At 31.2% G+C, this 15,244-nt stretch overlaps 1 protein-coding gene across 1 annotated transcript in view; it reads left to right on the forward strand.

The window, feature by feature from the left end:
* LOC117167051 (potassium voltage-gated channel protein eag) overlaps nucleotides 1-15,244 on the forward strand; it is a 227,636-nt gene that overhangs the window by 165,447 nt on the left and 46,945 nt on the right. Inside the window, exons 5-8 of the mRNA XM_033351630.1 lie at nucleotides 2,182-2,481; nucleotides 4,542-4,795; nucleotides 8,865-9,130; nucleotides 12,088-12,373. Coding sequence (XP_033207521.1) covers nucleotides 2,182-2,481; nucleotides 4,542-4,795; nucleotides 8,865-9,130; nucleotides 12,088-12,373 — 1,106 coding nt within the window. The remainder of the gene's footprint in view (nucleotides 1-2,181; nucleotides 2,482-4,541; nucleotides 4,796-8,864; nucleotides 9,131-12,087; nucleotides 12,374-15,244) is intronic.

The following is a 15,244-nucleotide window of genomic DNA, read 5'->3' on the forward strand; positions in this document are numbered from 1 at the left end:
ATCAGCCTTGGAGGAGATTATGTTGAGAAATAAAAAAAAAAATTCTTAAAAACGTTGTTTTTCTTGGTCAGGCCGGAAACTTATCAATCCACCCTCGTAGGTCTGGTCAATTGCACAGACACTTTTGTTTTTTTTGTGGGCCTGTGTTATTATTACTTCTGAATAATCAAAGTCGTCTAATTTGATATTATAACTTTAAACATAATTTTATAATTTGTTTTGAAATTAAATCAGTTCAAATTGAAATCATTTTCATATTTGGAAACTCACATTAGAACTGTCTGGTTTAAAATATTAGAATTATGCAACTTTCAGAGTTAAAATTTATATTCAGAAAGGAGTTCTTTTCTTCAAAAGTACACAGTTCTGGCAAGTTATACATATAGTACATATACATACAGTAAATTATCCATGAAATTTAAAAGTATGAAATATTTGATCGAAATAAAAAACGGAACATCCCGCAAATTTAAATACGCTTGCCATTGCTTTACCAGTTATGTTCAATCTTCAATGAAAAGTTTCTATTATTAAATTATAATGTGAACAAAATTACCGGAACTTTTTCAAATTCCGATATCCTGATTATAGATTTTTTTCAAAATATGTAGTAACCGTGGTAATATAATCGAAACTTCTAATTCAAATACTTAATTCAATTTCTCAATCTTTAAGCCTCTACATTTTCTTTGATAAAAATATCTTTAATTAAAATTGAAGAAAAACTTTAAACAATTAACCAAAGTAGGCGCCGGCGCCTACAATAAAGGACTTCGTAGCCTATTAATAGGTTAATAAGTCATTTAAATCTCCCCCTCTCATAATTTTCTACTCCCATTTCCCCTACTTCCCCACCCCTAATTACCGATAACTTTCTCTCATTTCCCTTCCCTCTCTCCCTACCTCCCTTAAATTTATCTCCCCTCATATCCCTTTACTTCCCTTATTTCGCCTCGCCTAATTTTCTATCACTTCCCTCAATTCCCCTCTCCCACATCCATGGACTGCCTCTTTCCTCCCTTACGCAACTTCCCTGCCCCTCATCTCCCTGACATTATCCTTGCGTAATATCCCCTTACATTCTCTCCCATCATGTCCCCTACTGCCCCTTTTCTCATTTTTCCTAACTTCACCTACTTCTCCTACCTTAATTGTTCCTCACTTCCATTTACTTTCCTTACTTTCACACCCCACACTTCCCCTACTTAGCCTCTTCTCGTTTTCCCTAACTTTCTCTTCGTTCCCTCCCCCTTTTCCCATAACTTTCCATCTCCCCATTTCCCCTACTCCCACTCCCATAATTCTTACTCAATTTTCCTACTTCGCCTCCCCTTACTTCGCATAATTTTCCCTAATTTCACATCATTCACTCTACACCCTTCCCCTACTTCCACTTTCCTCATTTTTCCTAACTTCTATTTGTCGTCAACTGCATGTCTCCACACTTCCCCTACTTCCACTTCCCGCGCTATTTACTTTTTTACCCGCGCTATTTACCCCTTTATTTTTCCTCCCATCATTTCCCCTAACCTCCCCTACTCTACATCACCCTATTTCACCTGCTTCTCATATTGCATTTTTTCCTTACTTCCCCTACGGATTCTCCCCTTATTTTGCATCACTTCTCCTACTTCCCCTCTTATCATTTCCCGTAACTTACCCTTATTTTTCTTTCCCGGTTCCCCTGCCATCACTTCCTTTTACTTCCCCTGATTTCACGCCCTTCATTTTTCCTACTTTCCTCTCCTGATTTCCCCTATCTCTCCCTCATATAATTTCTTGTCCCATTATTTTCTCTTACTTCTCATCCTTGGAAAAAGTGCGACGGGCAGCCGAATGGTCAACCGAACAAAACTATCAGGGGATCTTCCTGGTGCTACGAAATCCTATAGAAACTAAATGGAACTTTAAAGATTTGTAAACATCCAAAATTTTCAGTTTGAAAAGGACTTTAAGTTTTGACAATTTCATAATGCTTCAAATGGAATGAAAATTTGAGACTGAAATTACAAATCGTAATATGTAATTAACTTTAAGCATTCGTAAAGGATTCAAAATATAAAATTGTAAATCAGGAAATAACATGCGCAGATACCAAGAATAATGGTTAGATTCTAATCTAAAAGAGATTTGATCATAGAAAATAAATATTTGATCCTGTATTTGTTTGAATGATTTCAGATGATGTCCTTAAGTGGAGATGTGATGCCCCAGTATCGACAAGAGGCACCCAAGACTCCTCCTCATATCCTCCTACATTATTGTGCATTTAAAGCGATCTGGGACTGGATTATTTTATGCCTAACTTTCTACACAGCTATTATGGTCCCCTACAATGTCGCCTTTAAGAATAAGACCAGCGAAGATGTTTTCCTCCTGGTAGTGGATACTATCGTCGATGTGATTTTCTTCATCGATATAGTGCTCAATTTTCATACCACTTTTGTCGGGGCCGGCGGCGAAGTAGTTTCCGATCCAAAGGTGCTTTCGACTTTCACATTGATCTGAGCACTTCAATTTCAGGCGCCTTTCAAAAACTACGTCTCACTGTTTTTTAGTTAATGCTCTGATTTTACAAGCAGTAAAAGAACTTTAAAGAATTCCCCTTTTTCGCCCTGATTTCCAGAAACTTTGCCTTTTTCTCGTTTTTTCGCTTAAATGCCAAATGAATTCAAATAATTTTTAAATTGAAAATTAATTGTCCTTACTCAAAATGCATTATGTCTATGACAATTCAATTTTTTATTGAAAACTCAACTTATTTGCTTAAGATTCATTTTATTGCTTGGAGATTGAAGTATTTTTTTGAAAATTAGTCTTTTGTTGGTTCAAAATTAATCTTTTTTAATCTTTTTTAAAAACTTAACTATATTCTTTTAAAAAATTTTGTTTTTAAAAAATTAATTTTCTAAAGTATTCCATTTTTTGTTAGAAATTTAATTTATTAATTCAAGATCCACCTCTTTGGTTCTCAATTTAAATATTTTGTTAAAAGTTTTGTTGTTGAAAATAAATATTTTTAACTGTAAATTAACCTATTTCATTTTTTCTAAGCAATTGATTGTTTTCAATTTAATATTCGTTTGAAAATTCTATTTTTTAGGTACAAAATTTTATTTTTTTAAATCCCTTTTTTGTGTTGAAAATTCAATAATTTGGTTTAAATGTTATCTTTTCTTGTTAAAATTGCGAGCGTTTGTATAAAAATTAATCTGTATTATTTGAGGATTGTACTATTTTGTTTGAAAATTAAACTTTTTTGATGAAATATCAACAATTACATTTTTTGTTTATAATTTATCTGTTTTAGGTAAATTGGACTTTTTTTAACTTAACTGTTTTGTTGTATGTTAAAAATACTACTATTTGGTTAAAAATTCATCCTTGTAAGTTGAGAATTCAACGATTTTGTTAAAAAGTCATGTTTTTTAAATTCAACTGTTTTGTTGGAAATCCGTCTTGGTGGATAGAAAGATAATCCCTCTGGATTGAAAATCCATCTTTTTAAGTAACAAAATTCTGGGTTGTTAATTCAACCGTCTTCAAAAAAATTTGTCTTTTTGGATTCAAGATTTAAGTTTTTTATCTGAAGCGTTTTAGATAAAAGTAAATATGGTAGATTGGTACCTATACATTTGTTTAAATTTATTCCCGTATTATTCCCCTAATTTCGTCAAAAATTGCCTCATTTCCCTTGTTTTAAGAGCATTTTAGACTATGACATCTGCTAAAATACTATTTTTGTATGTTTTGTGTTTTATTTTAAGCGTTTATTCAATGGAATCGAATAAAAATGTTGATTTCTAATTTGGTTTTAAAAATAGCTTGACGTAATTTTTGAACGGCTCTTATGGCTTCCAGGATAACTACTTTAAATTAAGAATTGTATCTCATTTTAATATTCTTATCTACTACACTGTATTTTATCCAAAAAAAGGACAAAAACCTAACATTACAAAATTTGAATTAAATTTTGTGGTGCTCTCGTGACTCTTTCAGTCAGTTTTTCCCCGGCGGACCGTACACTGGGCACGCTACGGCATATTGTCATCCTTTTCTCCTTATATTCACAATTTCGCATAAAACTGAACACTCTTTTTATATTTTTAAACGTTTATATTTATTTTGTATTTATTCATGTGTTGAAAATTTACAAATTAAAAGCTGTGTGCGGCAACCCGATCTGCAATATTGTGCCGTGAAAACAAACAACATTCGGGGTTTATCAGGTGACACACAATTATTTTGTATTTAAATATATTGGAAACAAATGTGAATCAGTGCGCCAAATCCTAAATTTAGTCTCGAATTTAATTACCGTTTTCTTGTTTTTCACAGCAGTATTGTGCATCGGGTTGCCGCACGCATCTTTTATTTCTTAATGTTTAACACATGAATAAATACAAATACGTCAATGTAATGTGTACAAAGATCAAAAGTGTGTTGAGTTATATGTAAAATTTTGACTTATACTGAAAAAAAGAAGTCTATTTCCCACAAACTCAGTTTTTAGCCTAATTGATGATTCTTTCTTCCCCCAGGTCATCAGAATGAATTATCTTAAGTCCTGGTTCATCATAGACTTGTTGAGTTGCCTACCATACGACGTATTCAACGCCTTCGATCACGATGAAGATGGAATAGGAAGCCTTTTTTCAGCTCTGAAGGTGGTGAGACTTCTCCGACTCGGCAGGGTTGTCCGAAAACTCGACCGATATTTAGAATATGGTGCTGCGATGCTCATTCTTCTACTCTGTTTTTACATGCTGGTGGCTCATTGGCTTGCCTGTATTTGGTACGTCATTGTAAGGTGATTTCATCCTGTGTGCTCATCTTCTATCGTGAATTAATTTTCGCTGCTTCGATAATTAAATTCTATTGCCGAAAGACAAGAAGAAAAATTTCCACGCATGCATGTTGTTACAATAGTAGAAATTTCTACACGCTTTAGATGCTGATGAATAAATTAATTTCAAATCGGGGATACAGTTCTTGCTAAAGTATCAGAATCTTTTGTCACTGGAATATGTTGTTTTTTAAAAGGAATAAGACGAGGGCATAGGAAATTAATTTTACTCTAGCGGATCGAGTAAATAAAACGGTTACTCAGTTGCCTGAGCGTATAAAGTGTCCACATAATGAGCGTTCCATTTACTTGTCCTTTAAGACATGTTTTCATCCTTTTTTCACATGTATTCGAAATTACATATAAAACTAACACTCTTTTTATATTGCTACACATTTATGTATAATTATTTGTATTTATTCATGTCTTAAAATTTTAAGAATTAAAAGCTATGCGCGGCAACCCACAGACAAAATTATATGTCCGGTAGTCGCACACAGCTTTAAATTTTTTATTTTTTTGACACAGATTAATAAAAATAAATATGAATGTGTAAAGATATAAAAAGAGTTTTGAGTTCTATGTGAAATTGTGAATAAATGTGAAAAAGAAATGAAAACATATCCTAGCGTGCCAATTGCACGGAACGGTCATTTGTGGTCACTTTACGGTCAAGCAATAATGCGCAACTGTTTTATTTACGCGGTCCGCTAGGGTAGATCTGTAATTATTTTCCTATAATAAATTTCTTATCATTTATTCGAAATTTCGTCAAATTTAACAAAATTTAAAGGAATTCCAGATAATTTCCATGGATTTTAAGCGATTTTATCAGATTTCATAAAATTTTAACGGCATTTTATAGTTCAAATTATTTCTTGAAAAAAAGATCCTACTCCATCTTCACTCCATTAGGAATCGAACCACAAAACTAGCAGATAAATTAAAAAATTTTAAAAAGGCATTTTATAGATTTTCAAACATATCAGGAGGTTTTGAAAAATTCCAAAGGATTACAAAAAATGACTAAGGACTGGTGCGTATTTTAAGGCCTTTTAAAAGAGTTTCAAAATTTTACAGATATCTTAACTAATTTAAAAAGATTCAAACGAATTTCAAGAGATTTCAAAATTTTCAAGGGATTTAAAAGAATTTTTTAGGATTTCCAAAATTTTCAAAAGGTTTTAATCGATTCCAAAGAATTTCAGAAAATTTCGAGTGATTTTCAAGGATTTTAAAGCTTTTAAAACGATTTTCAGAGTTTTCCAAATATTTATACTAATTGTAAAAGATTTCAAAGGGTTCCAAGACAATTAAAAATTTGCATACGAGTTTAAAAAATTTTGTATGATTTCCAAAGATTTCAAGATATTTCTAGTCAATTTTTAAAAATAAATTAAATTATTTTTGGAGGAATTTCTAACGATTTCAATGATTTTCAACCTTTTTAAAGAATTTCAATAAATTTTATAATATTCAAAAATTTCAAAGATTTTAACCGATTTTAAGGAATTTCATTAAATTTCATAATATTAAAGAATTTCAAAGATTTATAAGTATTCGAACGGTTTTTTTAGATAATTTTCATGAACAAATTTAAATTTAAATATTGGCAAATGACATTTTTAAATCCAAAATACTTAAATTGCAAATAATCTGCGACTTGAGTATGGACTGCCTTCCCGATTTGAAATGAAACGGTTTTGAGATAATTTTTCAATCTTCAATACCTCCGGTCTCAAAATAGCAAAAAATCTAACAGTTTTAATGCAGGGTTGCTACAGGTCAAGAAATGTCAGGGAAACTCTGAAAGAGTCAGGTAATTTTCGAAAAAATGAAGTTGAAGTTAACACATATAAAATCTTCCAATTAAATTAACACTAATATGTTAATAACTAGTACGCCTTGCCAAATTCTTTTATTTCATAACTTGGGTAATTACAAATTCATAATGTGATTAGCAATTTTATTATTTTTTTTTTTAATTCGACAATTAAAAAAAAAGTAATTCTTTTTTAGTTGAAAGTTATTTTTTAAATGAAAATTGTACTTTTCCGTGCTTGTTTAAAAATGTATCTTCTTTAGTTGAAAATTCAACTTTGTTGTTAAAAATTCATATATTTTGCTAAAAAAATCGTCTTTGGGTGTAAAATATTATTCTTATGGGTGAAAAATTCATTCCTTTGGTTGAAAATTGAACTAATTTTGTTGAAAATTCTTCTTTTTTATTTAAAACTTAATTTTTTTTAGTTCAAATATTATTTGGATGGAACATCAACTATTACATCTTTCGTTGAGAGTTCATCTTTTCGGGTAAACATTCATCTATTGAGTTGAACGTGAAACTACTGTTTTAAAAAATCATTTTTTTTATTGATTATTCATCATTTTAGTTCAAAAACCTTCCTTTTTTGTTCAAAATTTAACTATTTGTTGACAAATCTTTTCCTATATTAATTTTAGTAACTGAAAATGTAAAAATTATATGTTTGGTTAAAAAATTATTTTCTTTAGTTGAACATTCAATTATTTGTTTTAAAATTTCTATATTTTGATGAAAATTCGTCTTTATTGACAAAATATTAATCTTCTGGATGAAAAATGTCTCGTTTTGATTAAAAATGCATTTTTTTGTGAAAATTATTTGTCTGAAAATTCGTTTTCTCTGTTCAAAAGTATTATTTTAAGAATCATCATTTTAGTGAACAATTTATTATTTTTTTGAAAAATTAAATATTTGGTTGAAAATTAGTTTTTCTTTTAATTGAAAATTAATTTTTATAACTTAAAATATAAATATTTAATTTTTGCTTGGAAATTAATCTTTTTTAGTTAGTCAATTATTTGTATAGAAAATTACAATTTTTTGTAGAAAATTTGTTTTGGCTTAAGAACTAAATAATTTTGTTGAAAAGAAATTTTATTGTTTAACCTTCATATTTTTGAGTAGAAAACTCAAATGTTTTATAGAAAATAATTTCCTTTTGGATCGAAAATTTAAGATTTGGATGAATTTTTTTTCTGAATTGGCTGAAAAATCTTTCTTGGTGGAAAATTCAACCCCTTTGCTGAAAAATTCTCCTTTTGGTTTGGAAATTAATATGTTTTGGCTAAGGATTCAACTAGTTTGTCGAAAACTCGTATTTTTGGTTGAATTCAGCTGTTTTTGATTTAAAATTAAACATTTTTTTGTGGAAATATTAAATATTACACTTTTTATGAAGAAGTCATTTTTTTGTTTGAAGATTAATTTCTTTGATTGCAAATTTAAATATTTTGTTGAAAATTCCTTTTTTTTGGTTGTGACCTTTTTGACTGATAATTTATTTAATCCACTTTTGGTTCAAACTTTATCTTTTTGAGGTGAAAATTAAATTTTTTGATCAGAAACTGATATATTTTTGTTTGAAAATTTTTGTTTCAAATTAATGTTTTTAACTTATGATTTATCTTTTTAGTTTCAACTTTATGTATTTCGTTGTAAGTTTATCTGTATTCGTTGAAAAGTTAACTATTTCGTTTAAAATTTATTTGTAGTAAAAAAATTTCTTCCGTCAGTCCTTTCAATTCCCTATATTATTCCATATGACTGTTGTCACTAAAAGTTTTAAAAATAATTTTGGAAACAACCTATTTTTCCCATTTACATTATTGATCACCTAGGTGGAAGATTGTGTTTAGACCTTAAAGAAAAATTAATAACAGTCAGGAAAAATGAAAAATTGGTATTTTGTAGCAACCTTGCAATATCTTAAATTACAATTTAGGTGTCTTCTTTTTCGGATTTGGAGAATACACGATTTCTTAATTAAAATTGTCATATTTCTGGTACTGAGTCGTCCAGTAAGAGTTTTTCCAACTTGAGTTCTTTTGTATTCTCTGAAATGTGAACGAAGTAGTCCGTAGATAAAGCTTAGTCGTTCGCTTGCCGCCAGCACAGAGATGAAACCACTTTTTTTTGCCTTTGGCACGCAAAGTGTTAAAAGCCTTTTGTGAAGAGAAACCATTTCCGTTGAAGGTATTCGATAGGAAGGTCTGACGCGGATGCCGGTGTACAGTATTCGTGGCTGTGGAAATTGGCCAATGTTACTCAGTCGCCATACAGCTACTTGTGGACCAATGCCAGCACTGCGCCAGAACTTGTCGCTGGGCCATCTCGTCGGACGATGTATGTCACAGCTTTGTACTTCACCATGACCTGCATGACTTCCGTGGGGTTTGGAAACGTCGCGGCCGAAACTGATAACGAGAAGATATTCACCATCTGCATGATGATCATTGCTGGTACAAAACTTCATTCTACAACTTTAATTATTACTTAAAATTTATATATTTTTCTGGAAAAAAGATCTCCTTTCACTTCGCTGGGAATTGAACCCAGGTCTTCCAATTGCCGGCTGTGTGCTCTAAACACTAAGCCACTAGAGAAATCGAAAGAGAAACCTTTTTTTCAGAAATACAGGCTCTCCTTAGCAAGGTGTTATGTTTTATGTACGTCAAATTGATTAAGAATCTATACTAGCATAGGAGATGGTACCAATACATCTAAAATTGAGTGAAAAATATTGATTGATCTATCGATTGTTACCATCTCCTATGATAGTACAGATTCCTTGTAAACCTTGAACCTTAGTCGTTAGAGCACTCGGCCGGCAATCGGAAGAACTGGGTTCGATTCCCAACGGAACGAAAGGAGATTATGTTTTTTTCAGAAAAAAAATATATCATTTTAAAACTTAATACATAGCTCTACCTAGTCTGAAAAACCCGTAAGAATTTCCTACTATTTGAGGAGTTAACTTAGATCGATAGTGTTGATTTTCCATTTTCACGGTCGGTGAAAGAGATCTCCACTGATCGATTGTTACCATCTCCTATGACAGTACAAATTTCTCTGAAATTTAATTATTACATTACCAAAGAACAACCAAACCCTAACAACAAAATGATATCTTTGGTGCATCCCTAGGATCCCTGCTAGAAGTAAAAAATAGAGATCCTATCTTTTTAAATAACTTTGAATCTTTATGATAGAAAGAGTTTAAGAAAATGTATCTTTTTGTCAATCTAAATCCACGTTTAAATTTTTTAATATCCTCTTCTCTATCTTATCATATACTTTGTCTATTCACGTCAATACCCTCTACTATATCTAATTCTATCCTTTTTCTATCTTTCTCAATCTTTTTCATTGTCTTTGTCAATCTAAATTCGCGTCTATCTTTTTAAATCTGCTTTTCTCTATCTCTTCGTTTTTTATCTTATCCTATCCTTGATCTATCCACGTCAATCTTTTTCCATCGCTTTGTCAAAATAATTTCACGTCAATCTTTTTCAAAATTCTCTTCCCTATTTCATCTTATCATACACCCATCATGTTTATCTTTTTCTATCTATTTTTTAATTTAAATTCACGTCTATCTTTTTCAATACCTTCTTCTCCATCTCATCCTATTTATTATTATCTATGAACGTCAATATTTTTCTACCACTGTCAATCTAAATTGCCGTATATCTTTTTCAGTGCCCTCTTCTCTATCTTATCGTATCATACATCTATCAACATCTATATTTTTTAATATAAATTCACGTTTATCTATTTCAATACCATCTTCTCTAAATGATTATATCCTTTGTCTATCCACTTCAATCTTTTTCAATATCTTTGTCAATCTTAATTCGCGTCTATCATTTTCAATACCCTTTTCTCCATCCCATCCTATCCTTTATCTAACCTCGTCAATATTTTTCTGTCTCTGTCAATCTAAATTTCCATCTACCTTTTTAAGTCTCCTTTTCTCTATCTCATCGTATCATACATCTATCAATATCTACCACCTTTTATTATTAATTTGAATTCACTTGCAATTTACCCTGTATTCTAATTAATCCTGAATTCTTTGCAATTCTATTTGATTCTTCAGAATTTTCTAGATTTTGATTTATTTTACCTATATTTACTCAATTCAACTTAGTTCATTGGATTAATTGATTTATTTTTTATTGAATTCATCTTGGATTCTTTACAACTCACCTTGAATTCTTAAGCATTGCATCAAATTCTTTTAAATTCTTTTTAATTAAAAAGAAATCTAATTGTCACTTTTGATCACTTTTTTGGTCAAAATACGTCACTTTTTCAAATAAATTAGTCTGTCATAGGTATAAAAATAATAAATTTTTAAATGTTATATTCGATTTATAAAAAGGGTTTCTATGAAAAACTATACAAGGTTAGAATTGTTGAATTTAAATAATAATATTCAGAGAAAATGGTAAATTATTCAGGAAGAAATCAGGGAATAGTCATGGGATATTTGAAAATTAAGTTTTACGGCCACCCTGAATAAGTATCAGAGTTTACGAAACTTCATTCCGCCACTTCAGTTATTCAATGTTGTCTTCTTAATCTTCGTCTTCAAGCATCAATTTATGATCATATTTTATAGAGTCCTTGCATGTCATCTGTAGTTATTTATCTAAGGATTTCTCGTTAACGATTCTTCATGTCTTTTGATAAATTCTGAAGTATTTTCCAGTTGCATCAAAGTTATATTAAACTTTCCTTAACTTTCTTCAACTCTTAAAAATGTTCTATAATCCCTTACAAAAATGTCTGAGTCGCTTAATCTCTTTGAAAACTTTCCAAGACCGCAATGTTCCTTTGAAGGCTTTTGATATCACTCCTTAGTTCCCTGAATTTCCATTCCACCCATTCCTTTTGAATATTTAGTGGTAAGTAAATCTGAATTTATTAAAAAAAGAAAATTTGGTAAACTTCCATGAAGTCCTGAAAAATTAAAGTCTCAATTGTTTTACAAGGGCATTGCCAGGTAGTATGTTTTTTGTTTGAATTCGTAATTGTTTTTCATAAAAGTCATGATTTCAAAGTAAAATGATGAAATTCCTAGGTCCCAATACTTGGCCAGTTTCGAGACAAGCGACTTCAAATTTTGTACCGCCGGTCTTACGGTTTACAAAAATATATCTTTCAGCTGACCGAATAGCTCAGACGGTAGCGCGTGAAGGTTGTAGTCGGAAGTTTGCGGGTGTGATTCTCGCTGTCTACACTTTTTTTCATTTGTTTTTCATTTTATTTATTAAAATGTTTAACTTTTTTTACTCATGGCCAGTGGGGAGACATATGCTTCTATTCCGTAAAACCGGCGTCGAAAATTTTAAGACGATTGTTGTAAGTAAATTATCAACATTTAAATATAAATTTAAAACCAAATTTTCAGCCTTGTTGTACGCCACGATATTTGGACACGTCACAACCATTATTCAACAAATGACGTCTGCGACAGCAAAATATCACGACATGCTAAATAACGTGCGCGAATTTATGAAACTTCACGAGGTGCCTAAAGCTCTTAGCGAGAGGGTCATGGACTACGTCGTAAGCACATGGGCAATGACCAAAGGCCTCGACACAGACAAAGTGCTTAATTACTGCCCGAAAGATATGAAGGCTGACATATGCGTGCATCTTAACCGAAAAGTTTTCAACGAGCACCCTGCATTTCGGTGAGTTTTAATATCATTTTTACACAGATTAATTACTAGGATTGGAAAATTAGACAAACTAGGTGCCTTGTGCCTACAAAAAAAGGTTTCGTAGCCTATCAAGACGTCAATTAAATCGTTCAAACCTCCCCCTACTATACTTTCTCTCCCCTACTCCCTCTATTTCCCCTCCCCATACTTGAACCTTTGCTTACCCTCCCTTCCCTAAGTTGTTCCTCCTCTGCTTCTCCCTCTCCTTCTGTCCATAGGTAATACACCCTTTCACGCACATCCCTTACCCAGCTATCATTTCCTCTTCCCTACTCAACCTCACTACCGTACCAACCCTCCCCTCTATTCCCTATCTCTCATTTTCCCTTGCCTACCCATCCCACATTTCTCCTCAACTGCACTTCTTCACCTTCGCTCATTTCGTTCACGTCCTATACTACGCATCCCATTCATCACCCCTCACTTCCCCTTTACCGTTCCTCTCATCACCTTCACTTCCCCTACATCTATTCCCTTATTTCTCATCACTTCCTCCTCCTCACTAGCCTTTGCTTTTCCTATACTTCCCTTCGGCTCATTTCTCCTCACTTTCCCACCCTCATTTCTTTCCACACCGCTACTTCCCCGCCACTCGATTGCCTTTACCCTCTACCCCTACACCCTTATTTCCCCTCTCTTTCCCTCCCATAATTTCCCCTAACTACGCCTTACTTTCCCTCCTTGCAAAAAAGTAAGACGGACGGACGCGCAGTGAGATGAAATCAAAAAACGAGGTTCAAAATAACTTCTAGCTGGAAATGCTTAACTGATTTTAGATTTTTTTTTAATTCAGCATTACATTTTTAAGAGTTTAATGTGGCCTGACGTTTTATTTTTTTTTAAACTTTAATGTTAATGGAAAGTGCAAAAAAAGTAGATTTTTTCGTTTTTTGTTTTCGTTGAAATTACTTGCTTTCGTCGACAAAATAATACTCGATCATAAAAATTTCTCATGCAATATTTGTTATTAATTTTATTAACAAATGTCTAATGTGGACATTTAAAATCACAAAGAAATCGCTTTTTCTCCTAATTTTCCTCAAATTATGTCATCAGTGATGTTTAATGATGGAAAATTATCATCCGATATTTTTTCTATTTTTAATAAACAAATGCTAAGTGTGGACATTTGAAGGCCAAAAGAAATCGCTTTGTCTCTTAAATTTCCTAAAATTACGTCGCCATTGATGTTTAGTGATGGAAAATGATCATTCAATATTTTTCATTAATTTCGTAAGCAAATTATAAAAATAAATGGCCAGTGTGGACACTTAAACACTTAAAGATGGAAATTTATACCACAACAATAAGCTTACACTTGCTGTGTATCATAATCCTTGGTCAATTTCTCAAGATTCTATTGATTAGTCGCGATCAAGTTTCAATTCCTAGGTCTTTAATCTGAGATAGATTTCTTTTCTTAAATATTCCAAGTAAGCGTCAGAGGAGGTCAATAATTTGTGAATCAGATCCATATTCACTAAACATCATTAGCGACATAATTTGAGGAAAATTATGATAAAAAACGATTTCTTTTTTACTTTAAATGTGCACACTGGACATTTGTTTATATAATTTTTTAATAAAATCAATAAAAAATATCGGATGATAATTTTCTATCACTAAACATCACGGGTGATATAATTTGAGGAAAATTAAGAGAAAGGGCGATTTCTTTCTGGCTTTAACTGTCGACACTGGGCATTTGTTTATACAATTTGTTTATGCAATTAATCACAAATATTGGATGATAATTTACCATCATGAACCATCACTGGAGATATAATTTGAGGAAAATTAGGAGAAAAAAAGATTTCTTTCTGCCTTCAAATGTCTAAATAGGCATTTGTTTATAAAATTTATAAAAAATATTGGCTGACAAATTTTTAGGATCGAGTATTCTTTTTACGATGGAAGCAAGTAATTTTAACGCAAAAATATATTTTGCAGATGAAAATCCATTGTTTAGACTATTTTTTAATTTAATTTATTCATGACAATTAACTTAACAATGTCACAATTTTTCTTGCTTTCAAATACCCCCGTGCATAAAGTCTGGCAATGCTGATCATAGAAAAAAATTTCACGAAGATAAACCAAAAAAACAAAAAAAAACGACTTTTTCTTCACTCTGTGGATTAACATAAAAGTTTAAACAAAAAAAAATCAAAAATCAGGCCACATAAATCTCTTCAAAATTTAATGCTGGATTTTTCTAAACAAAAAATCCAAAATCTGTTAAAAATTGCCAGCTACAAGTTATTTTTAACCTCGGTTTTTTATTTAATCTCACTGTGGGATAGAAGGACACCCGCCCGAAACTGTGCTTTTTTCCGATTCTACGAAACCCTGAAAAAAAATATTAATAAAAAAGGGGATTTATTTTAAAAAGAAATCGTATTGTATTCTTTCATCGATAGATTAATTAAAATTGCAGGGTAGCCGCAAAACTTCATTTTACAAATTCCCTGAATTTTTCCCAGTATTTTCCCTGACCAATTTTTCATTTTCCCTGACCATCAATATTCAAAGACCAGCATTTTAATCCTGTAACATTTTCAACATCAAATCTCTTATAAATTGATTAAAACAAAGTTAGGCCAAAAAATTTCAAATTTCAATTTTATTGGTTTATTTCAACCAAACAAGAATTAGCAACAAAACAGTTAAAAATTTTACAAAAAAATATGACTTTTTAGCAATACAGTTGAATTTTCAATAAAAAATTTGAATTTCAACGAAATAGGTTAATTTTTAACCAAATGGTTAAATTTTCAACCTACAAAGACGAGTTCTCAACAAAAATTAAGGAGTTGATATTAAAACCAAAAAATATGATAT

This window comes from Belonocnema kinseyi, chromosome 2, assembly GCF_010883055.1.
Source record: "Belonocnema kinseyi isolate 2016_QV_RU_SX_M_011 chromosome 2, B_treatae_v1, whole genome shotgun sequence".
Taxonomy (NCBI): Eukaryota; Metazoa; Arthropoda; class Insecta; order Hymenoptera; family Cynipidae; genus Belonocnema; species Belonocnema kinseyi.